The sequence below is a fragment of the Prionailurus viverrinus genome, chromosome F1 (assembly GCF_022837055.1).
Source record: "Prionailurus viverrinus isolate Anna chromosome F1, UM_Priviv_1.0, whole genome shotgun sequence".
Lineage (NCBI taxonomy): Eukaryota > Metazoa > Chordata > Mammalia > Carnivora > Felidae > Prionailurus > Prionailurus viverrinus.
In genome coordinates, this window is record NC_062577.1 from 39910448 (window position 1) to 39936205 (window position 25758).

Here is a 25758-nt window from a genome sequence, read left to right on the forward strand (position 1 = left end):
GATTGCGGAGGAGAGACAAGGTTTGAAATGTATGGAGTTAGAAGCTAGTCTGTGGAAAATTCAGTCATCACGTGTAAAATTGGAAGGGAAAAATTCAGTCGTCACTAATACCTACAGTAGCAGGCGTCCAAGATAGACCCCGGTGATGTCTGCCTCCCATTATTCATACCCTGCTGAAACTTACTGCAAAACAGCTTTACAGAGGCATTGGGAACTGTTAAAAAGAAGCCAGGCCTCTAAGCGCTGACAACCATTAAAAAATATTCAAGATACATTGTAAAGTGGGGGGGAGAAAAGCAAACTGCAAAACAATATGCATAGCGTTGGCTTGTTCATGTCTCAAAAATACTGTGTTTCACTCATTCTAAAACATATATCCTTTCAGCTGTTCATATCTCTGATCAGTAGCCGGTCAGAGTTTAATTGGCAGGTTTTTTTGTCTTAGAGTTCCGTAAAATAAGATGTGTCTTGGGGCGCCTGGGTGGCTCAGTCGGTTAAGCGTCCGACTTCGGCTCAGGTCACGATCTCGCGGTCTGTGAGTTCGAGCCCCGCGTCGGGCTCTGGGCTGACGGCTCAGAGCCTGAAGCCTGTTTCAGATTCTGTGTCTCCCTCTCTCTCTGACCCTCCCCCGTTCATGCTCTGTCTCTCTCTGTCTCAAAAATAAATAAACGTTAAAAAAATTAAAAAAAAAAAAGATGTGTCTTACAATCAAGGATCCCTTAGATTTGATGAAATATGATATAACTATATATAGTATACCAATCAGACCAGGACTGGAGCTTGTAAAGCCCTAGCCTGAAAAACCCTTCAGCTGTGTGGCAAGCCTTCTGCTAAGTTGAAAAACCCTAGGTGTTGTGGCACAGACAGGAATTGGTTACCAGGCACCTGCTTGGCAGGCCTGGTTGACATGGCAATCAGAGTATTGTCATGTAAGGCAGGGATGGGACTGGGATTCTAATGTGCCTTCTCACTATGAAAGGAGATTAAAAGCCCAAGAGCGAGGAGCCCCCGGACTGCTCTGACCTGGACTGGCTGAGGCTCCCACACCAAGCTGGTAGCTGGCAGAACAAGCCTAAGAGGAAATAAAAGGTGCCTGCAGTCCCATCCCTTTACTGTCAAACGTATGCTTTCTTAATAGCAGCACTGTATCCTTTACCCAAGTTTGGTAAAATGTTGCCATCGAAGGAAGTTCTGTTGAGCCACCAACCCAGAGGGGATCTTGGGCTCCTACTGTATCAAGAGTAATGGATTTAGATATATTTGCACACAAAAGCGTTAGAATATATGCTAAATTAGTGAGAGATGATTTTGCAGGAATGAAATTAACGGAGAGCTAAACGTTCTTCAGTTCTGTGTTATTTAAACATTTTTAAAACGACTCATATGTATTTCTTTTATAATCAGAGAAAAAAAGGTAAACACATTCAAATTGGAAAGTAAAGGATAATGTTAATAATGAAGTGGCCAGATGTTTTTTCCCTTTCCATACGCCAACCGTCATGAACTTTGTAATGAGCATGAATTATTTTTTCAATATAAAAACATAAAGAAACCCATCCAAACTCAATTTCACCTCTTCAAACAAAAATAAATGCACAGATGCTTCCACGCTGCGTGGGGCAAGTAGTTTATTTCTAAATTAAAACTATACACGGTTGAGGCCATTTATTCATGAAGCAAATTCTTTGGTAAGAATATACTGAGGGCCTACTGTCTATAGACACAGTTCTCGCGGCTTTCGCGCTTATTACCTCACTGAATTAAAAATGAAAAGAAAAACTTTTTTTTTTAAACCAAAGACGGTTTCAAGAAACCCGTAAGTTCCTGAAACGCGTTCCTCGCCGGGGAAGTTACCCCGCGTCCTAGCGCCTCCCCTCTCACGTGACCCTGCGACTCGGGGAAGCCATCTTAAGCCTCGCCTCACAGAGGAAACTACATCTCCCAGAATGCTTTCTCTTTGCGTCGTGCTGGCACTTTTACTGGCCGGGTCCTAGAGCTGAGCCTGTAGCCAGGCGCCATCTTTGACGCTGGCAGTCTTGGATTTCTGCTGGTGTTGCTGCTGTGAGGACGGCGGGCGGTAGCGGCTAAGAAAGAAGAAAGACGTGGCAGCAAGCGGGAGTCGGGGACAGTGTCGGCGGTTCGGTAAAGTTTCTGTTCTCTGGTAACTAGACCCGTTTTTTGATTCCCGGTGGCTCGGGGCAGGGGAGGTGGGGGAGAGGGCGAGGGGAGTGGCCGCGGCCTCCCCTCGCCCCCGGGTTGCGGCCTAGCCCGGGAAGTCAGAGCGGGTCCTTTGGCCCCGCCGTAACGACCCCCCCCCCCCCTTCCCCCACCTCCGGCCCGCCGCCCTCGCCGGGGCGAGCTGGGAGCCTCGGGCTCCCGCTCACAGTTCCCGTCCACCCCACCCCCACCCGCTGCACCCCACCCCCACGGCGCCTGCTCCTTTCCCAACAACCTTCCTCCCCTCCCCCACATCCGGTGTTGGCGAAACCGTAGGAGCCCGCCGCAGCCCCGGAAAGCCGGCTTGTTCCCGACTCCCGAAGAGAGAACTGACACTAGATCGCTTTCTTCGCGACAACAGTTTCCCCAGTTTAGCGGTCCCCCACTGCCTAAATCAAACTGAGTGCCAGGAGCTGAATTTACCTACTCTCATTCCTCTCCAGGGTCCCACTACTTGGGAGACACTCTCAAACTCCACATACAGAAAGCCACCGACCTTAATCCGGTATCCTACACCCCTTCCTTACCTTAATTAACTCCCACCCCAGCCCTCCGCATCGGAGTCAAGAACAACAGGGACACTTCCGTTCTCCTTGTAGGATTGATGAAACCGTAATGAAGAACACCCCCTAAGCTCCCATAATCGGTGCGGATTCCTATGGGGAAGGCCCATGTTGTTGACATCTTGCAGGCCTTGGTTCTGGACCTTGAGAAGGAGGCTGTGGAACTAGTGATAGCGATGCTTTTTAGGGTAAATGTATGTAGGTATTGGGGGCAGGGGAGGGATCAACCGAAAAGCAATGAAAGTGGTTTACAGCTCAGATTTCAGTTCTTGCTGCTCCCATAGAGTTCAACTCGTGAGTTACTCCTTTACAGGCAGTAAAGCTTCCCCAGTCTAAAAATGTGGCAGAGCGAAATTTGGATTAACTCTTGATACAAACAGTAAATTGAAAATGCAGCTTGTGAACCTTACAAATTTATGCTCCCAAATCCCTTTTTTTTAGCCACCCGCATTTTTAAAAATTGAATTATTGTTATTTAGAGCTGAAAGGGCTCAATTAGCGTATGCTGTTAATGACCAGTATGTGGAGTTTGCTTTATATTTCCCAGATTTGACTTTTTGGGTTGTATTGTCAAATCACAGTCCTAAATGATGAATGTTGAATGATGCACTATGTTTTTGTTTAAGTGAGGTTTCCTGAAATTAAATAATTTCAGAACTAAGGGAAACTGATGTCGCTACCATGACGCATCCTAAAAATACACATTTTAAAAGCTGAAGGCATTTCAAGCAGAGATAGTTCTTGATGAACCAGAGAGAATATGGACCTGGGATTTGGAAGACCTGGCTTCTAGCTGCTGCTAACTCTATGACTCTGGGAAGGTGGCCCTCCGTTCCTTTTTTCTATAACACGAAGAGATTGGACTGTTTGAATTCAGATTCAGAACTCAGAAGCTGGAAGGGATCATAAAGCCCTATAAGAAAGAGTTTGGGAATGTTCTCCATTGCTGTCACTTTTCTTCCAAAAATAACCTGGCTTGGAAGTCATTGTTCCAAAGGGAATTTGATTCCCCATAGAAATTGGAGACAAGGTAATGCGATTAGAGAGGAACAGCTGTATTTCTGCTTGAGTGATAAACCCACTAAGAGATTCTGGTACGAATTTTGGAGACATAAAGAGAATGAGTGTATGTACCTTAAGCGCACCAGTTTCCTCGCTCTCTCCTGGCCGAAGATGCAACACTTTTAGCGGTGCTGGGATTCTGGGATGTGTTCCTATTAATTCTAACACAGATGAAGATGATGTAGTAGAGGGGAAGATGGTGGCCGAAGGAATGGATAAGGAGGCAAAATTGCCTGCTAAAAAGAAAAGGAAGAAGGGTTTACGGATTAAGGGGAAAAGGCGAAGAAAAAAACTGCTCCTTGCAAAAAAGTTTAGTAAGGATTTGGCATCTGGGAGGCCTGTTGCGGATGCGCCTGCTTTATTAGCTTCCAGTGCCCATGAGCAGGATGAAGAAAGTCTTTTCGAGAGCAATATAGAGAAACAGATCTACCTACCCAGCACCAGAGCCAAGACCTCCATCGTGTGGCACTTCTTTCACGTTGACCCCCAGTATACCTGGCGAGCTATTTGTAACCTCTGTGAAAAAAGCGTCAGCAGGGGTAAACCAGGCAGCCATCTGGGGACATCTACTCTACAACGACATCTGCAGGCAAGGCATTCACCTCACTGGACCAGGGCCAACAAATTTGGAGTCACTAGTGGGGAGGAGGATTTTCCTTTGGATGTGCCTTTATCTCCCTCTTCTGCTGGAAGCAGTGGAAGCTTTGAATATATCTCTACTGATCCATTAGATGAAAACAGAATGGGTAAGAAACGTGATAAATCGGTATCTGATGCCCTGAGGGCAGAAAGAGGGAGATTTCTCATCAAAAGTAACATTGTCAAGCATGCCTTAATTCCCGGGACAAGAGCCAAGACATCTGCGGTTTGGAATTTTTTTTATACTGATCCGCAGCACATCTCAAGAGCTGTGTGTAATATATGTAAACGGAGCGTGAGCCGGGGTAGGCCAGGTTCTCACTTGGGAACTTCAACGCTTCAACGACACTTGCAGGCCACACATCCCATCCATTGGGCCGTTGCCAACAAAGACAGTGGTGCGGTTGGGAATGGATTAGATGAGACGGAGACTGAGAGAAATGATCTCTTAAGCGATCCTCTGCATGGAGAGAAGTCTACAGGCAGCCACAGTTTAACAGCCGAGGACCTTAGTGACTCTGATTCAGACGAACCTCCTGTATTAGAGGTGGAAAATAGTAGAAGATCTGAGAGTCCTAATCCTGTTGCAGAGCAAGACACTCTGACCCATGCACAGGAGAGAGAGACAACATATTCTGAAAATTCAGTCTCAAGTCAAATAAGTCAGGCAATTATTCAGATGATTGTGGAGGATATGCATCCTTACAACTACTTCTCAACCCCAGCCTTTCAGAGGTTCATGCAGATTGTGGCCCCCGACTATAGATTACCATCTGAGACTTACTTTTTCACGAAGGCTGTACCTCAATTGTATGATTGGGTCAGAGAAAAAATTTTCTTAACTTTGGAGAATGTTCAAAGCCAAAAGATCCACTTGACTGTGGACATCTGGACCCACGACCCATCCACGGACTATTTCATTGTGACTGTACACTGGGTCTCTTTGGAAACTGCACCTTCTAGTAATGGCAGGACCCCCAATTTTAGAAAGTGGGCAGTACTTTGTGTGACAGGTTTGGCCAAAGACTGTTTGATAACCAACATTTTACAAGAACTAAATGACCAGATTGGTCTGTGGCTTTCTCCTAATTTCCTCATTCCTAGCTTCATTGTTTCTGACAATTCTTCTAATGTGGTACATGCAATCAAAGATGGTGGTTTTACCCACGTGCCGTGCTTCCTGCATTGTTTAAACATAGTCATTCAGGACTTCTTCTGTGAGCACAAAAGCATTGAGAATATGTTAGTAGCTGCTAGGAAAACCTGTCATCATTTTAGTCATTCAGTCAAAGCCCGTCAGATACTGCAAGAGTTCCAAAACGATCACCAACTCCCGTGGAAGAATTTGAAGCAGGATGAAACTGGCCATTGGATTTCTACCTTTTATATGTTAAAATGGCTCTTGGAGCATTGCTATTCAGTTCACCATAGCCTTGGCAGAGCCAGTGGAGTTGTGCTCACCTCCCTTCAGTGGACTCTAATGACTTACGTTTGCGATATTCTGAAACCATTTGAGGAGGCCACCCAGAAAGTGAGTGTCAGGACCACAGGATTGAATCAGGTGCTACCCCTAATCCATCATCTACTTCTTTCTCTGCAGAAACTCAGAGAAGATTTTCAAATAAGAGGTATTACTCAGGCGCTCAATCTGGTGGACAGTTTATCTCTGAAACTTGAAACTGATTCCCTCCTGAGCGCCATGCTCAAATCCAAGCCTTGTATCTTGGCTGCTTTGTTAGACCCTTGCTTTAAAAACAGTTTGGAAGACTTTTTCCCTCAAGGTGCTGATTTAGAAACTTACAAGCAGATCCTTGCAGAAGAAGTTTGCAACTATATGGAATCTTCAGAGGTCTGCCATATTGCGACTTCAGATGCTTCTGGTCCCTCAGGCATCGTAGGAGCTGATTCGTTTACCTCATCTATAAGAGAAGGCACCTCCAGTTCAGGGTCTTTTGATAGCTCAGCTGCAGATAATGTTGCCATTGGAAGCAAAAGCTTCATGTTTCCTTCTGCCATAGCAGTAGTGGATGAATACTTCAAAGAGAAGTATTCAGAGATCTCAGGAGGTGGTGACCCTTTGATTTACTGGCAGAGGAAGGTGAGCATATGGCCAGCTTTGACCCAAGTTGCCATTCAATATCTAAGCTGCCCCATGTGTAGTTGGCAATCTGAATGTATCTTTACTGCAAATAGCCAGTTTCATCCAAAACAGATCATGAGCCTGGACTTTGACAATATAGAACAGCTGATGTTTTTGAAAATGAACTTGAAAAATGTTAACTATGATTATTCTACATTGGTTCTGAGCTGGGATCCTGGGAATGAAGTTATTCAAAGCAATGAAAAAGAAATATTACCTTAATTTCTTTTTCCTTTTTCCATTTGAAATGGGCAACTTGTTGCTATGTTACTGTATCCGAATTGCTATAGTTGTTAAACATAGTTACACTAATTATTCTTAATACACACATCTGGGGAAACCTGAAAACACAAAGAGTGCTGAAAATTCCTCAGAGGTAATAATGTTGACAAAGTGAAGATTAAAAATTTCACAGTAGTAACTCAATATAGCTGTCACTTGAAATTTTGTTTATACCAATTAAGAGAGAAAAGGTATTTTTTAACTTAAAAAATATAGTGCAGCATTGAAAGGCTTTAGGCTATTTCTGGCTGGTAGATTGAATTGTAATTGGTTTTAAGTAAAAAAAAATTTCTCCCATCATGGGAAATTTGATTTCTCTGAAACCAACGAAATTGAAGGGAAAACATACTAAGCTGGTATTCCTCCCCGTCTCTCCCATTTTTCTGTTCCTTTAAAAACCCTCATCCATACTTACAAGTTGGCAAAAACAAAACTCAAGAAATTTGGAAATTTCTAATTGCCTCCTCATACTGGTCAGCTTTATAATTTCAACTTACTGAGTGTGATAGAGTTACCCTTTATATTTAGGGATTGGATCTAAGTAAAAGGGGAACATTAGAAAACAATTGGGAAAAATTACTAAAATTACTTTTAGTCTTTGAGTTGCCTTTTTTAAGCTTTATAAAATAGTGGGAAAACAATAAAGATTGTATGGGTACTTTTTACACATACGGGCAAATGACATAATAGGTTTACAGAAATTGAGAAAGATTGAATGGGAATTGGAATAAAAGCCCCAGGAGCATACTTTTGACAAATGCAGTGTCCGTGTCCCAAAGAATGTTTCTCATTGTAAGTGATCTTGAGTGTCTTAAAATACATATGCTGAATGATCCATAATACTGTATTCTTAACTGTGAGATTGGTTTTTGGCTTTTAATCTTAGCTAAACATAAGCATTCAGTATTTTCAGGTGTTAGGAATCACTGCCTCACTGGTAAAATAAGAGAATTGATCTCAGTGACCTTTAAAGTCCCTTTCCACTCTCAAAGTATGTTTCTGTGGTTGAGTGGGAGGCCAGAGAATGATGACTTTTAGTGAAAGTCTATTACAAGTTTCAGACTGAATAACTAATGTAAGATCCCAATTTTTCCTTTTTTTCATTTTAGATTTGGGGATATTCCCTGCCCAAAAATTTCCTGGAAAATTGACTAGTATTAAGTGTGAGTAAAAGGTGTCCACTTTTTTTTAAGTTTTGATTTTAGTTTTGTCTTGGATAGTATTTGGCAAGATTTAGCCTAGAAACTATGTAGTACTTATTACATGAGAATCAAAATTGCTTTGTTACGGGGCTGGTTTCAAAATTTAGAACTCATTTCTCTGTATCAAAATTGTTCTTTTTTTGTTTTTGGGGTTTTTTTGTTTTTTTTGTTTTTGTTTTTTTTTTTAATTCTTAAATGGTAAATGTACCATTGTGCAATGAAATTTCAACTCCCAAAGTTTACCCTTTTACTAACTGGAGTAAATGAATAATTACAAAGTCTTTAGTTGTAGCCATCATTTGTAAAAAAAAAAAAAAGAAAAAAGAAAAGAAAAAAAAAAATGAAACCGGGCTGCATAAGCAAGCCTTTGCAGGGCCAATATTGAATGTCATGCCAGTGACACTGGTGTTGCTGTAAAAGAAGAAAAAAAAAATCTTCCCTCGGATAGAAGCTCTCTGTATTTTGACAGTCCCAGTTCAGGATGGCTATAATGCTGCTCTGCCTTCTACAGCTTGCTGCACCACTCTGTAGTTACTCGATAACTATACGTTTCTATCTTTTTTGGTTAAACACTCCCTGAAGATGATAAAGACGATAATGATGTACATACATCCGTATTAGTATTATACACATTGATACATGTGTAAGGATCTCCCTTCATGTTTACTCTGTGGGCTGGGCGAAATTTAGTGTAACATATTGGTACACATCATGATACTTTGGTATAAGAGTAAGTTCACTATTTTTATAATGAACCCAAATCTGAAGGCTTTTATAGTGTATTTTAAAAGGGAAAACTTACCCAAATGTTTTATTTCTACACGTTTGTGTATATGTGTGTGTGTGTGTATAAGCCAGTTAGTATGTATGTATATGTATATTATATACATAAAACACTATATTTTTTCATACAAGTATGCTTTTATTATACAGATAATAAAGATGGGGGAAGGTTTCTGTTTTTTTCTTAATAGGTGAAGAAATCTTGAAGACCAGAAATTGGATCTTATTGAATTTTGGTGTTCTTTTTCTTTTTTCTTTTTCTTCTTTCTTTTTAAATTCTATTGTTCGGCTATGGAAGATGGATTTTTTTTTTTCCCAATAATCTTTTGAATCTCAAGTTCATCTTTAAATGAACTCTCTTTTTGTTGGTTTTTTGTTTTTGTTTTTGTTTTTGAGGAGATAACTAACCCTAGCTGTCTCCAGTCTGGCAAAGGTTATTCAAATGGACTTAATCTCCCAGTAGTTGGGAGATGTTTTAAAAACACCTCCTGTGTTTGAATTGTGGCTGAGAGGTTTCCTTGGCAATGTGAGGAGGAAAATTCTTTCTGCCTCATTATTATTAATTCATGGATTGAGTGTTGGTTCGACCTACAGGCGTAATAGATTGGAACTCAGTGAAGACACAGAGGTTCCTGTTGAGAGCAAGCAGCTAATGTAAGTGTGGGAATGGGGTTTTTCTTATTAAGGGAGTGAACATTTTTGTAATTTAAGGCATAATTTTCCTGGGTCAGTAAGAAATTAAAAAGCCATTGTCAAGCCATTTTTTCTTGTAATTATTTACAAGCTTTTGGTTTGGGGATGGAAAAACTCCCCCCCCCCCTTTTTTGATAATACATGCACATTATTAAAAAAGTAAAAACAATATACCACCTAATAGTAAGAGGTGATTCCATGTCCTCTTAAAAAAGCACTATCAGGGGTGCCTGGGTGGCTCTGTCAGTTAAGCGTCCGGCTTCGGCCTGTGTCTCCCATCTCGCCGTTCCAAGTTCGAGCCCCACTGTGGGCTCTGTGCTGATGGCTCAGCTTGGGGCCTGTTTCAGATTCTGTATCTCCCTCTCTGCCCCTTCCCCACGCATGCACTGTTTCTCAAAAATAAAATAAACATTACATTTTGTTTTTGTTTTTGTTTTTGTTTTTAATAAAGCACTATCAAAGGGTGCCTGGGTGGCTCAGTCAGTTAAGCATTGGACTCTTGATTTCAGCTCAGGTCATGATCTCATGGTGAGATCAAGCCCTTCATCTGGCTCTGCACTGGGTATGGAGCCTGCTTGAGATTCTCTGTCTCTCTCCCCCCTCCCCTTCCCCAGCTTGTGCAAGTGCTTTCTCTTTCTCTCTCTCTCTCTCTCTCTCTCTCTCAAAAACACCATCTGTAGTTTATCATGACATAGTTCCATGTCCCTGCACGTAGATCTGCCTCATCTGTTTTTTTAATGACGTGATCGTGTTCTTTTATATGGAAGTGCTGTAGTTTAAGATCTCTCACTGATAGACATTTGGGGCTTTGCCATTAAAAAAAATAATAACCGTCCATCCAATTAATGGCCCTGTACACACATCTGTGTAAACTCTTTCCCTAAAAACAGTTTTCAGATGTGAATTAATACAATTCTCTAAAGAGGGTGTACTAGTTTACGTGAATAAAGATGTTTTTTGAATTTGTAAAAGTTCTTTTTTTTTTTTTTAATGTGTATTTATTTTTGAGACAGAGACAGAGCATGAACAGGGGAGGGTCAGAGAGAGAAGGAGGCACAGAATCTGGAACAGGGTCCATGCTCTGAGCTGTCAGCACAGAGCCCGATGCGGGGCTCGAACTCACGAAGTGTGAGATCATGACCTGAGCCGAAGTCGGCCACCCAACCGGCTGAGCCACCCAGGCGCCCCTAAAAGTTCTTGATACATCCTTTTAACTATGGTGATGCTAGGAAAGGTTCCCCCCCACCCCTACTCCAGGCCCAACCTGAGCCTGTTAAAAACATATCACTCATTTAGGGGCACCTGGCGGCTGGTTAACCGTCTGACTTCAGTTCAGGTCATGATCTCATGGTCTGTGAGTTCGAGCCCCACACTGGGCTCTATGCTGATAGTGTAGAGCCTGCTTCAGATCCTCTGTCTCCTCTCTCTGCCCTGCCCTTGCTCGCTCGGACTTGCTTTCTTTCTCTTTCAAAAGTAAATAAACATTTTTTAAAAAAATACCATGCATTTATTTTCCAGTGCTTGGTTATATTTTTTATATTAATAATGTAATCTAGAATTAGCCTATGATCCAGCGATCACACTACTAGATATTTACCCAGAGAACACAAAAATAGTAGTTGAAAGGGACACATGCACCCTAATGTTCATTGCAGCATTATCTGCAATAGCCAAATTATGGAAACAGCCCAAGTGTCCATTGATTGATGAATGGATAAAGAAGATGTGGTAAATGTATACAATGGAATATTATTCAACCATAAGAAAGAATGAAATCTTGGCCATTTGCAACAACATGGATGGAGCTAGAGAGTATTATGCTAGGGAAAATTAGAGAAAGACAAATACCATGTGATTTTACTCGTGGAATTTAAGAAACAAAGGTGGGAAGAGAGACAAATCAAGAAACCGACTCTTAACTATAGAGAACAAACTGACGGGTGGGGGAATGGGTGAAATAGGTGATGGGAATTAAGGAGTGCACTTGAGATGAGCACTGGGTGACGTATGGAAGTGTTGAATCACTTTTGTATACATGAAACACTGTTCATTGACTAATTGGAACTTAAATAGGAACTCAAAAACCAAAAATGTAATCTAGGGATTATACTAATGTGGCATTGCCTCTCCGTCCCATAAACAGGGCAGCTGTCCTTTTTGCCGAGCACAGTTATCAATTTAGAATCTTTATTAGTATAGAGCTTTAATTAGCGAGCTAAAGCCTCTTAGGTCTCTTTGCTTTTATTACCCTGGAACCTTTTTGTATAAAGCAGAAGGTTTTTTTGTTGTTGTTGTTTTTTTCAAATGGGAGGCCAAAGTTTTTTAAATTTCAAATGCCACTTTTTTCATAAGTCACATTTATCCATGGGCTTGCTTGAATTCTGTGGATCTTACATTCACTTGTTTGGGAATATTACATTTAAATGTTCTGTTTCACATCTGTAATAGCAATAAGTCTGGTTGTTTCTTCTTTTCTTTTTAACGTTTGTTTATTTTGAGAGAGAAAGAGCACGAGTAGGGGAGGAACAGAGAGAGAATCCAAGCAGGCTCCTTACTTTTGGAGACTTAACTATCTAAAACTTCCAAGTCCCGAGATCTTGAAATGTACTTTGAAAGGACATATCTATGGTCATAATCTTCCTTTTCAATTCTGGTGCATAGCATTTTGTCTTTCGTCATTTAGAGATTCAGATGATGTCATGTCAAGTATGATTTTCTTTGTTGTCAGTCTGCTTTTTCCTAGAAATATGTGTGATTCTATCTTCACTCCTTGGAATTTGACATTTTCAGCTTATCTCTGGTACAGTAGAGATATCTTTAAGTTTTTTTTAAGCAATCTGTACACCCAGCGTGGAGCTTGAACTCACAACCCTGAGATCAAGAGTCGCACACTTCACTGACTGAGCTAGCCGGGAGCCCCAGTAGAGATGTCTTTAAGGAAATTTTCTGCCTGGCATTTGATGAACCCCTTTTAATTTACAGACTCAGGTTCAAAAAAAAAAAAAAAACAAAAAAAACCCTCAAGTTTATTCAGTGTAGGGAAATTTTACTGTATTGTATCATTAATCTCTACCAATTCCATTCTTTTTTTTTTTTTTTTTTTTTTTAAGATCTTCCATTGTATAGAAATTTAATCTCCTGGAATTATTTCCATGTTATATACATTTTCTTGTGTTGATGTCTTTCCGCATTCTAGAAGATATCCTGACGGTGATACTGTACAATTGAGTTGTGTTTTTCATCAGTGTTTATTCTGCTTCCTGTTCTTCTTTTGAAATCTCGGGGGAAGAGGCTAGAAATTTGCGTTTTCTTATTTTTTGCACTTTCTTTTGCTTCTCCTCTGTTTCATAGCGATATATTCATTTGTATCAAGCTGTGTCCTTAGCATGAAGATTTTAAAAGAATTTCTTTTTCCTACATTAATTCAGGAGTAGGATAGGAGAGTTACTCCTCTTGGCTTCCTTTCACTATTGAAAAGTAACCAGGTTTTTCTTGGCATCGTGAAAAGTTTTTTTCTTTTAAAACTTAAGAAATTTTGGGGCGCCTGGGTGGCGCAGTCGGTTAAGCGTCCGACTTCAGCCAGGTCACGATCTCGCGGTCCAGGAGTTCGAGCCCCGCGTCGGGCTCTGGGCTGATGGCTCAGAGCCTGGAGCCTGTTTCCGATTCTGTGTCTCCCTCTCTCTCTGCCCCTCCCCCGTTCATGCTCTGTCTCTCTCTGTCCCAAAAATAAATAAACGTTGAAAAAAAATTTTTTTTAAATAAAACTTAAGAAATTTATCAGTGTGCATCTTGGTTTTAGGTCCTTGCAAAGTTGGGGTAGTGCTGATTACTGTCAAGTTTTGTTTTTTTAATCTCTGGAGATGGTTTTTGTTCTGTTTGGGGCTGTTTTCTTGAATAGCAGTTATATTCTTTTTTTTCCCCCTAGTGAAAGTTACAGAAGTTCAGTGTGTAAAACAGATATATGAAGGAACTGTTCTGTTGAAACATTAGTAAGGCAGTGCCCATCTACTCAACGTTCAGTCTCCGTGCTCTGTGCCCCTGTGAGGGAGTTTTGCAGAGCCTAACTAAAACAAACAAAAACCACTGTAATTTGCAACAATTCATGCTGTTTTGCTATTACTTCTTAAGTACCATTTTGTTTGATTGGGATGTTTTCAGGAATGAAATTGACCCCTGAACCTTTTATTTTCCTTTCGAAAATTTTTTTCTTTTGTAAAACATTTTTTTTCTTGTCTCATTAATACTTTCTCTTTTTGTATATGTATCATTGTAATTATTTGGATATCCCTTAGAGACTTGATCCCATTTGAGGTAGTGTTTTAAATTACCTTTTGGTGTACCTGCTATGACAGAATGCACTCCCCATGTTTAGGGTCAGGGGAATCCTACTAGTGGATCAGTGAGGTGCTATGAAAGGTCCAATCCTTGTCCAATTCTGTAGTGGATCTGTGATGGGCAGGCCGGTTAGGACAAGACTTAAATTTTTTATTATGTCTGTGTTGCATTGTATTAGAAAATTTAATGTTCTTATGAGCATAAAATAAAATATAATAAATAGCCGCCTGTAATCCTGCCAATCACCCTGGTGGTAACTACTGTTAATAGTTTGGTCTGTGTTCTTCCAAACTTCCTGTTGCTTCATCTTCACCGACATTTAGTGCTGTCAGTGTTCTGGATTTTCACCATTCTAAAAGGAAGTTGCAATTCCCTAATGATGTATGATGTTGACCATTTTTTTGTGTGTTTATTTGCCATCTGTGTATCTTCGGTGAACTGTCTTTCTAGATCTTTTGCCCATTTAAAAAAAATACGTATTTTTTTTTGAGAGACAGAGCCTGTGTACTTGAGTAGGGGAGGGGCAGAGAGAGAGGGAGAGAGGATCCCAAGCAGGCTCTGCACTGTCAGCACAGAGCCTGACACGGGGTTCAATCCCACCAGCTGTGAGATCATGACATGAGCTGAAATCAGAAGTCTGACACTTAACTGACTGAGCCACCCAGGCACCCCTTTGACACTTAACTGACTGAGCCACCCAGGCACCCCTTGTGCCTGTTTATAATTGGTTTGTTCATTTTCTTATTGGTGAGTTTTAAGTGCTCTTTTTATATTTTGGATACCAGTCCATTGTGAGTTATGTATTGTTGCTTTTTTTAATTTTTTTTTTTTTTTTTTTTTTTTTTTTTTTTTTTGAGAGAGAGACACAGTGTGAGCAGGGGCTAGGGAGCAGAGAGAGAGAGAGAGAGAGGGAGACACAGAATCCAAAGCGGACTCCAGGCTCCGAGCTGTCAACACAGAGCCCAGTGTGGGGCTCGAACTCATAATGAGATCATGACTTGAGGCTAAAGTCGGCCGCCTAACCAACTGAGCCACCCAGGCGCCCTTCAGTTAGTTAATGTTTTGCAAAGATTTTCTGCCAGTCACTTGTCTTCCGTTTTCTTTTCTTTTATGTTTATTTCTGAGAGTGAGAGAGACAGAACACAAGTGGGGGAGGGGGAGAGAGAGAGGGAGACACAGAATCTGAAGGAGGCTCCAGGCTTCAAGCTGTCAGCACAGAGCCTGATGAGGGGCTCGAACCCATGGATTGCAAGATCATGACTTGAGCTGAAGTCGGACACTTAACCGGCTGAGCCACCCAGGCACCCCCTTGTGTCCCATTTTCTTAACGGTGTTTCCACAGAAGCCTCACCAGAAGCACCTTTAACATTCATATTTCCCGCAGCAGTTTCTTCTAGGCTTTTCTATGGCGTGCCTCCAAACTCTTCTAGTCTCTATTCATGACCCAGTTTCAAAGCTTCTTCCACATTTGTAGGTGGTTTTTCAGCCACACCCCGTTTCCCAGTACTCAAATCTGTATAATGCTACATATTATCACGTCACATGGAAGTACTATAACTTTTTAAAACGACTCCAGTTTTTGAACATGTGGGTGTTTTTTTCATTATTAAAAGCAAAGTGATGGTGAACTTGATGGAATATTTACCTCGGGATAAATTCTAGAAATGAAATTGTGCATCACAGCATATGCACATTTAAAGGTTTTAGTATATGTTTAGTGGCATTCTTAATTCCTAACCTAGGTTGCTGATTTCAAGGCTGGTTTTTATTGTGGTCTGCTATTCGTGGATTAGGATTATTAGTGGGAGATATGATTGAGTTTGATTTCATTTCAAGTTGTAGATCAGTGTTTCTGAAACCTGGTCTTCTGGTGTATATGAATTTATAGAAACCCTTTCCAAATTCTGGCAGGTGCTCTTACCGTGTGTTTTTATTTCTGTAGAAGCTTTCTTGATTACTTCACTGTGAGGGCCAGGGTATGGCAAGAGCAGAGGGTGGGGTGTTGGTAGTTTTGTGTATTTTATGGAAGGAATCCCAAGGACGACTTGCACCTTGTTATAAGTGGTGTGCAACTCTGTTTTTGTCAACCATGATTTCTTTTTTTTTTTTTTTTAATTTTGCCTAATTTTTTTAAGTTTATTTTTGAGACAGAGAGAGGCCATGTGTGTGAGTGGGGAAGGGGAAGAGAGACTCCCAAGCAGGCTCCACGCCATCAGCGTGGAGCCTGATGTGGTGCTGGATCCCACAAACTGAGATGATGACCTGAGTTGAAATCAAAAGTTGGATGCTTAACCCACTGAGCTACCCAGGCGCCCTGGTGTGCAACTCTTTAGCCATCTTAATTCCATAAGCTAGCTCTACAGATGTATTCAGGGGTAATTGTTTCATCAGTTATTCTAGTGAGACAGCTTTTCCCACCTACTTGTATACTTTTGAATTAAAAATGCTTGTGAAAATATTGGGACTTTTGTCAGATGAAAAAAATCTAGTTTGTCAGATACATAGATTTAGCAAATATCTTGCGTAAAATAACGTAAATCCCATCAATAATCTAAAATTAGATTATTGGGCCACCCGGGTGGCTCAGTTGGTTAATCGTCCAACTTTGGCTTAGGTAATGATCTTGCAGTCTGTGAGTTCGAGTCCCTCATCGGGCTCTGAGCTGACAGCTCAGAGCCTGGAGCCTGCTTCGGATTCTATGTCTCCCTCTCTCTCCGTCCCTCCTCTCTTGTGCTCTGTTTCTCCCCCCCCCCCAAAAAAAATAAATAAACATTAAAAATAAAATAATAAAATGTAGATTATTTATTGAGTTAGCAATGCTTATTTTATGCTGAAGTCATGTAATGAGCACCGTAGAGAATACGAAAGAAGGGCATGGCTATCCTTAACAAAAATTTTACATTATAAATGAGAAAGTATAATATTCACATAAGAATAAAATACTAACCAGTGCTCACTAAGCCCTGCACAGGTAAGGACATATTCATGCAGTTAAAATTTGGTTTTAGCAGTGTGATCTCAGTCAAGGTGATTTGGAGGAGGAAGTTGGCAGAATTTATCTGAAGTACTTTAATTCGTTGTCCCCTCATTTTAGGATTGCATTTTAAAGACGATTTCTGTGATTGAGTGGTCTTTTGGAAGATTAAACCCATTTCAAGAGGACTTGGAGCTGGTCCTCGCCTTGAGGAAGCAGTGGCTTGTTTTCAAGAAGCCACTTCTAGTCTGAGGATCTACCCAGCATGCCTAATCAAGGAGAAGACTGCTATTTTTTTTTCTATTCTACATGTACCAAAGTAAGAATTGGCATCTCTAAATCAGTTCTTTCTACAGTTTCTCTAATAAAATTTGATAAGATTTACCCAGTATACTAAGTTTTTATGTTTTGTTTTCCTCAACTGTTTATTGTCTGCTGCCTGCTACCATTGTTTAAAAAGAGAATCGCAGTCCTGGGAGACTTCATCGTTCGTCCTTGTTTTTTCTCCTCTCGTATGCTCTTCACTGCCCTTCACGTTCTACAAAAGTGGAAACGTTTACAGCGCATAGGCGTCACTCACTGTTCTCTTATTGATCATTAATCTGTTCGGGGCGATTTCGGAATGAGGAGCGCTTTGGCCCAGCTTGCAAACTTTGATTTTATTTACTTTGCGTTAAATGAATGTGTGGGTTGAATTTGACTTTTTTTCTTCAGATTTCCTGCTGAGTCATCAAGCCATTCTTCTAAATATGCTTTTGCAGCATTTTTTGCTTTTTCTGTGTCCAGACTTCCTGTTTTTCTGCTTAATTTTTCTGCGGCTTCATTGAGATCTATCCACTTTTCTGCGCCTTTATGACTAATTCTATAATTGTATATGTTGTTAAAAAAAAACTTTTTTAAAATCATCTTGGTGTTGTGTTTAAAATGATCAGTTTTGAGCAAAGCCCTGATCACATAGCAGGTTGCACAGCAGTAGTGTTCTGTTTAAGATATTACCGTTGTATAAAGTATATAATGAAGCATAGAATTAAACTGAAATCCTAATCTATTAACTTTCTGATTTTCCTTCAAAAGCTAGTTACACAAGTCAAGATGTATGAAACGGTTTTGAAGAACTGTGAAATGTATTTTTAAAGTGTACCACTTTAAATACTCCCACTTATCTTTTTGAACCCCATCTCTCAGCTTATGTCACTTATGTTATAAAATCAGATGAAGGGTACTGTCAAGGAAATTATAAATTTGTTGACCTCAGATTGTTCTTGTCTTCCCCCTGCACTGTTTTCTACCTTGCCTGTCTCCTTACTCCTTTGTGTTTGTTTAGATGCCAGGAAACTGTTACAATGAACATTTCACGTAGGCTCTGTTTTGGTACCACAGTTCTTTTCTGTATTCTCTTTGTTTACAGGGTGACAGCTGTCCATTCCGTCACTGTGAAGCGGCACTAGGAAATGAAACTGTTTGCACATTGTGGCAAGAGGGGCGCTGTTTTCGACAGGTGTGCAGGTTTCGGCACATGGAGATTGATGTAAGGTTTCGGTTTGTACTGTAATATGTAGTCTGGTGTTGTGATGGGCCAATGCAAAATACAGGGGGGAAATGACATTTTATGTAATATGCAGGTTACATTTTTTTTTTTGATGAGATAGTGAAATTTCTGTCATAATGCTCACCTAATAACTTGATATTTTGGAGTATTGGTATCATTTTCTAGGAGGCAGTTTGGTAATCTGTCGAAAGCGTAAAAATTTTGTATGTGTCACTGGGGAGTATTTTTGTTTCTATGTTTATTTTAAAACCACCTCAAACTTAGAGGAAAGCTGCAAGTACAGTATAAAATGTTTTTCTGAGCCACTTGGGAGTAAACTGTCACCTCCAAATACGTTCACGAGTATTTCCTACAAACAAGAAGGACATTCTCCTACATAACCATAATACAGCCATCAAAATGAGAAAATTGGGGCACCTGGGTGACTCAGTCAGTTAAGCATCTGACTTGATTTCAGCTCAGGTCATGATCTCGTGGTTTATGAGACTGAGCCCGCATCAGGCTCTGTGCTGACAGCGTGGAGCCTGCTTGGGATTCTCTCTCTCTCCTTCTCTGTCTCTGCCCCTCACCTGCTCTCACATACACATGCACATGTGCTCTCTCACTCTCTCTCAAAATAAGTAGATATCTGTTTTTTAAAAATGAGAAAATTAACATTGGTCTATTACCTTCATTTAATCCAGAAACCCCATTCACGTTTTGCCATTGTATCAGTTACATCCATTAACGCAGAAGGAGCAAGTCCAGAATCTAGTGTTGTATGTAGTTGTCCTTGCTCTCATTCTCCCTCAGTCTAAAACAGTTGTTCAGTCTTCTTTACTTTTCATTTGCCTTGACATTTTGGTAGGTATAGGCCAGGTATTTTCTAGAATGTCCTGCAGTTTGGGTTTGTCTGGTATTGCCTCATTACTGACTTCAAGTTATGTATCTTTGACGGGAGTATTAGTTCTTCTCATTGCATGTCATTAGTGCCACAGTCCTATAGTCTTTAATTATCCCATTACTGGTGATGTTAAATTAACCCTGATCCCTTCATTAAGGTGGTACCAGATTGCTTCACTATAAAGTTTTTCTTTTTGTAACTAATATGTATTTTGTGGAGAGGTACTTTGAGACCCTGTCATTGCCCCATTTCCTACCAAACTTTCCGTTTTTTCCACTCAGTTACCCATATTTGTGTGAACTCAAGGTTTTCTCTTTTATTCAATGTGTCACACTCCATTACTATCATTTTTTTTGATCAAGTTGACCCAGATTTGCCCTTTAAGCTGACTTTTGTGTCCTTTTGATATTTACATCATTCTTTGAACACCTTTTTGCTTTCTAGCCTAATAAGATTTTTTTATTAGGCTCATCCTGTATTTTTCCTCCTCCAGCCCTGGAATCAACCATTTCTCTAAAGAGCCCTGGATCCTATTAGTGAAGAGTGCTATATGTATATAGAAATAAGATTTGGGTAGCTCCTGGAGTCTCACTGCTTCCAGGCCTGCAATGGACAGAACAGGGGAGTATATAAGTGTATTCATATAGACACATTTACCTCATTATTTATTTTTTATGTCTGTGTATTGAATCAAGAGTTCACAAAGATGCCTTCAGTTCACCAGCACTGCAGGGTTTATTTAGTCTAGGCTCTCCTTTTCCATACTTGTAACTCTCTTTTCCAAAAGTAAGAAAGTCGCTTCCCACTGTCCTTAAAATCAGCTGATTTTATCAGTGCCCTGGTTCCGTAAGCCAGTGTCATATCACAGCCTCCTCCTTCCTCTCAGGCTCTGACATCACACATGAGGCTGCTGTTCTTCCACAGGGACATCTTGCTCACCTTGTGCTGGTTCCGACAACCCTGTAACAGGCCTTGTTCCTTGCTCCACCGTGAGGACCTCATCTTCACCATGCTTGGACCCCAACATACTGCTCCTCTCCCCGCGGATGCCCTTTTCACACCTTTGGTCTCTGATATCTGTGTTGGAGAGCCCTCCTATGTGAGATGCCTACTTTCTCACCCTGTGTGTATTCGGACTCTGTAGCAGGTCCCCACTTGGGAAGAACCTACCTTCCTTACCCTGCTTGGTCATTGCCCATTCTCCGCTGGCCCTCCATAAATATACACTCCCTATCCTACCCTGGGATCCCTTCTGCACGGAAGCCTTGCTCACCCTGCTTGGGCTCCATCACTGTGCTGGCCACCCTCCCAACTGCTTCTGGGTTCTGACACCTTAGGCCAGTTCCACCTTGTCGCGTGATGCCTTCCTCATTCAGTCAGGCTCCAACACCCTGCTCTGGGCCACATGCCCAGCGTGAATGCCTACCTCTCATCTCTCGGCCTCACCTAATGCCCTTGGACTACATTGTTTGAGGGGAGGTGGGGAAGGAAGGAAGACTGACCATGCACTTTATATGCCTGGGGTTACAGAGATACTCCAGGTAGGTTCTAGATTTATGGCCTCTTAACTGCATTCTGTGCTGCCTGTCTTCCAAAGAGCAGGGAATTCACTAAATAAATTCAGAGAAATACTCTGCAGCTTTTGAAAATTAATGTAGTACTGGCAAAGTATAAATTGGCACAACTCTCTAAGAGGCGTGGTGTGTCAGAGTCTTTAAGAACATCTACATTTAGAGGGAAACCTGGGTGGCTCAGTTGGTTAAGCGTCAGACTCTTGGTTTTGGCTCAGGTCGTGATCTCACAGTTTGTGGGTTCAAGCCCCACTTGTCATGCATGCTGACAGCATGGAGCCTGTTTGGGATTCTCTCTGCCTCTCTCTCTCTCCCGTCCCCTGCTCATGCTCTCTCTGTCTCTCTCAAAATAAATAAATAAACCTGAAAAAAAAATTTACATTTAGATATACTCTAGAACTCATCAGGAGACTAAGCATATAGTTGTATTTCATGGCTAAGATTTATTACAGTGATGGGGAGGTACACTGATTATAAATGAAAAAAAGACACAGGCAGAGTCTGGAGGAATCCATGTGCGGTTCTCTTTTATGATCTCCCTCTCATGACGGGTCACACAGAGCACACACTTCCCTGGCAGTGAAAGTGCAGCACTACGTGTGGGATGTTCCTGCCCAGGGAAACCCATTAGAAACTCAGCATCCAAGATTTTTAATGGGGCTAATCATGTAAGCACCCTCTACCTATCACATTCCAGAACTCTAGACTCCCAGAAGGATGGCAGCCTAAGACATGTTATTTGCACAGTCTAGGCACCGTGATCAATTAACTGACTAGGAACATTCCAAGAGCCAAGTTCCCACATGCCAACCAAGGGCCAACTTAGCAAGCAGGCTACTTAAGGATAGCAGTCTTTGGGCTGTATCTTCAAAAACACTGTATGCTGGGGTTTGGTTTTGTTTTGTTTTGTTTTTGTGTTTTTAGCTTTGTGTCATCTGTGCTCATATGTGCAAAAGAAGATAGATGCAGAATTACTCATAATTTGTAATGATAAGATATGTGAAACAACCTAACCCTCATTTAAAATAAATTTGCTACAATTAGGAGCGTCTGGGTGGCTCGGTCGGTCAAGCGTCTGGCTTCAGCTCAGGTCATGAGTCTCATGGTTTTGTGGGTTCGAGCCCTGCGTCAGGCTCTGTGCTGACAGCTCGGAGCCTGGAGCCTGCTTCGGATTCCGTGTCTCCCTCTCTTTCTGCTTTTGCCCCATTTGCACTCTGTCTCTCTCTCTCTCTCAAAAATAAATAAAACATTAAAAAAATTTTGTTAATAAAGTAAATTGCTACATTCATACAGTGGAGTATTGGACACCTGTTAAAATTTTTTAAAAGGGAAACTTTATTGATAAGGAAAGATTGAGATATATTGTCAGTGAAAAAGCAAGGGGGTAGAATAAGGTGCATAATATGCTACCATTTGGTAAAAAAAAAAGAAGAATTTATATTTGTTTTTCATTTGCATATGTATTTTTTAAATCTCTGGGGGTATAAAAGAGAAACTTAAAACATGGGTCGTCAGGGAGTGAGGACAGGAATGGAAAGGAGAGTTTTTACTGTAACCCCCTCTACATGCAGTTGATTTTCATTATTCATGGGTTCCATGTTTGCAAATTCACCTACTTGCTAAAATTTATTTGTAACCCCCAAATCAATACTTGTGGTGTTTTCATGGGCCATCTGCAGACGTGTGCAAAGCATTGAAAAACTTGAGTCACGTGACCTACACACTCCCAGCTGAGATGGAACAAGGTGACACTCTGCTGGCTTGTTTTAGTTCTCGTACCACTAGCAAGTGTCCTTTTTGTGGTCTGTTTAAAGCCACGTGTTTTGCATTTTTGTCCTTTTTCTTGGTGATTTTGCTGATTAAAATGGTTCCCAAGTGTGGTGCTGAAGTGCTGTGTAGTGTTACTAAGTGCAACAAAGTTCTTAAAGTGCCTTATGTAGAAAATACCTGTATTAGATAAGCTTCATTCAGTTGTGAGGTATAGTGCCCTTGGCCTTGAGTTCTGTGTTAATGAATACACTAAAAAAGGTGTCTTTAAACACAAACACCCGTTCAACCGTGCTATATTGATTATTTGATAAAAATGTGACCAGAAACTTGCAGGAACCTGACTAACTTAAACTCTGTATTTCCCAGAGGAGCAGTCGGGTTCACTATTAGCTAATTTAGTATTCGCAGTGACTTCATGGAATCAGCTGTATGTCTTTGGACCATGTGCTGTATTACCTTTTAAATATTAAAAAAAAAATCTGCGAGAATGTTACTAGGGAGGATCTGTTGCTAAGTGAAAAGTGGGTACACTTAACATGGAATACTTTTAAGTTTTTAAGTATACATGTAGACATTTATAATTTTTCTTCTTCTTTTTTATTTTTAAATAATAAACTCTAGACCCAACATGGGGCTTGAACTCATGACCCCAGAATCCAGAGTTGCTCTACCAACTAAGTCAGCCAGGCACACCTTTAGTTATAGATACAGATATAGATATATATTTGGAGAGAGAATTCTGTATTTCTTTTTGGGTAATAGCATAGCAAGCATCTATTACCATTTTCCAAGTGGTTTTCATTGTGTATTACTTTTCATTTAGAAACAAAATCCAGTGGGGTGCTTGGGTGGCTTAGTTGGTTAAACATCCAACTCTTGGTTTCAGCTCAGTTCTTGATCTCGAGGTTCATGTGTTCGATCCCCACATTGGGCTCTGTGCTGACAGCTCAGAGCCTGGAGCCTTCTTCACACTCTGTGTCTCCCTTTCTCTCTATCCCTCTCCCGCTTGTGTGTTCTCTCTCTCTCTCTCTCCAAGATAAATAAACTTTAAAAAAAAATTTTTTTTTTTTAACGTGTTATTTTATTTTTTAAGAGACAGAGAAGGACAGAGCACGAGCAGGGGAGGGGCAGAGAGAGAGGGAGACACAGAATCGGAAACAGGCTCCAGGCTCTGAGCTGTCAGCAGAGAGCCCGCCGCGGGGCTTGAACTCATGAACTGCGAGATCATGACCTGAGCCAAAGTCAGACACTTAACCGACTGAGCCACCCAGGTGCCCCATAAATAAACATTTTTAAAAAAAGAAACAAAATCCAGTAAGTGTGTTAAACAGAGCAAGTAAATGTCATGTGACTATACACATGTGTCATGTATATAGAGGATATCATTACAGAAGTCATCCAGTAATTTGAAAACTGCTTCCAGGAAAGAAGTAAAAACTTAAGCAAAGACAGACCCAGGAGCATTAGGTTCTGCCTTAAGGAAGGAGTAATTGAATAATTGTTGCTTCTGTCTAAAAGAGAATAGTACTATTATGCTTCCCTTTTGCGTGTGCCAGGAGACTAATAAATTCTGTCCATTTCTTTGAAAGGTAAAGGTTTTTGCTGTACTGTTTTTTTTTTTAATTTTTTTTTAATGTTTTTATTTATTTTTGAGACAGAGACAGAGCATGAATGGGGGAGGGGCAGAAAGAGAGAGGGAGACACAGAATCGGAAGCAGGCTCCAGGTTCTGAGCCATCAGCCCAGAGCCCGACGCGGGGCTCGAACTCACGGACCGTGAGATTGTGACCTGAGCTGAAGTCGGACGCTTAACCGACTGAGCCACCCAGGCGCCCCTTTGCTGTACTGTTTAAAAATAGGTAATTATAGGGGCGCCTGGGTGGCTCAGTCAGTTGGGTGTCCAACTTCGCCTCAGGTCATGATCTCATGGCTCGTGAGTTTGAGCCCTGCATGGGGCTCTGTGCTGACAGCTCAGAGCTTGGAGCCCGCTTCAGATTCTGTGTCTCATTTGCTCTCCGCCCCTCCCTGCCCTTGTGCTCCGTCTCTCCCTCTCAAAAAATAAATGTTAAAATAATAAATAAATAAATAAATAAATAAATAAATAAATAAATAAATAAATAAATCGAAAATAGGTAATTATACATGTGGCAGTAAACTCAGGACATCAGTTTTGTAAGTACTTTTTTTTTTTTTTAACCGAACTGCCTTTCAGAGATGTTGAGCTAATTTTCATTTCCATTATCGGTACACAGGGCTGTATGATTCTTCCACATTCCCACTGACACAGTGTATTAAATAATTTCTCAAAATCATCAATTTTTATCTTTGCCCTTTTTGCTACATTTAAGGATCTTTTTATAATGGTAATTGTTTTTGTTTCTCTCTCCCATATTTTTAGCTTTCTGAAGCAATGCTGCTATTCTTTCCTAGAATTTTTTTAAATTTATTTTTGAGAGAGAGTGAGCACACCTGTGTGCATGCTCAAGGGGGAGAGGGGTGGAGGGAGAGAGAGAAAAAGAGTCTTAAGTAGCCTCCCTGCCCGATGCAAGGCTCCACCTCACAACCGTGCGATCATGACCTGAGCCGAAATCAAGAGTCAGATGCTGAGCCAGCTGAGCCATCCAGGAGCCCCACTCTTCCTACAATTTTAAACCTTAGGTTACTTATTAGGATGAGCGATCCGACATAATCCAACAGATGCAGTTCTGTGTTCCCCCTTTGTCTCTTGACTGTCGCCAACTGTGCCCTCAAAACTTCTCACTAACCTGACTGCTCTACCACGGAGAAATTTTACCTGTTTTGATCTCTACATCGGTGCAATCACACAGTGTGTACTCTTCTTGTGTCTGGCTTCTTTCCTTTTGCACTGTCATGTTAAGTGTAGCAGTGGTTTATTCCTTCTGTGTACTGGGTGGAGTGCTCTTGTATGAAAAAACTACAGTGTATTTATCCATTCTGGTGTTTGTGTACATTTGGTTTTCCATTTTGGAGCTGTTAACAAACAGTATTGTTTTGAACCCAACGTACACATCTAGTGTATGCATTAGCAGTAATGTATGTATTTCTGCCGAGCATATATCCTGTGACCCAGCAGTT

At 41.0% G+C, this 25758-nt stretch overlaps 1 protein-coding gene across 18 annotated transcripts in view; it reads left to right on the forward strand.

The window, feature by feature from the left end:
* Positions 1 to 1856: 1856 nt before the first annotated feature.
* LOC125155139 (zinc finger BED domain-containing protein 6) overlaps positions 1857 to 25758 on the forward strand; it is a 43970-nt gene continuing 20068 nt past the window's right edge. Inside the window, exons 1-7 of one of the 18 annotated variants that reach the window (XM_047840023.1) lie at positions 2002 to 2161; positions 2661 to 2722; positions 2817 to 2863; positions 8013 to 8066; positions 9483 to 9542; positions 17011 to 17209; positions 18299 to 18418. In XM_047840023.1, coding sequence (XP_047695979.1) covers positions 17156 to 17209; positions 18299 to 18418 — 174 coding nt within the window. In that variant the 5' untranslated portion in view covers positions 2002 to 2161; positions 2661 to 2722; positions 2817 to 2863; ... (1 more) ...; positions 9483 to 9542; positions 17011 to 17155. Of the gene's footprint in view, positions 2162 to 2660; positions 9543 to 17010; positions 17210 to 18298; positions 18419 to 25758 lie in introns of those variants that run through there. The other 17 variants (XM_047840021.1, XM_047840017.1, XM_047840022.1 and 14 more) reach the window with 17 other exon arrangements.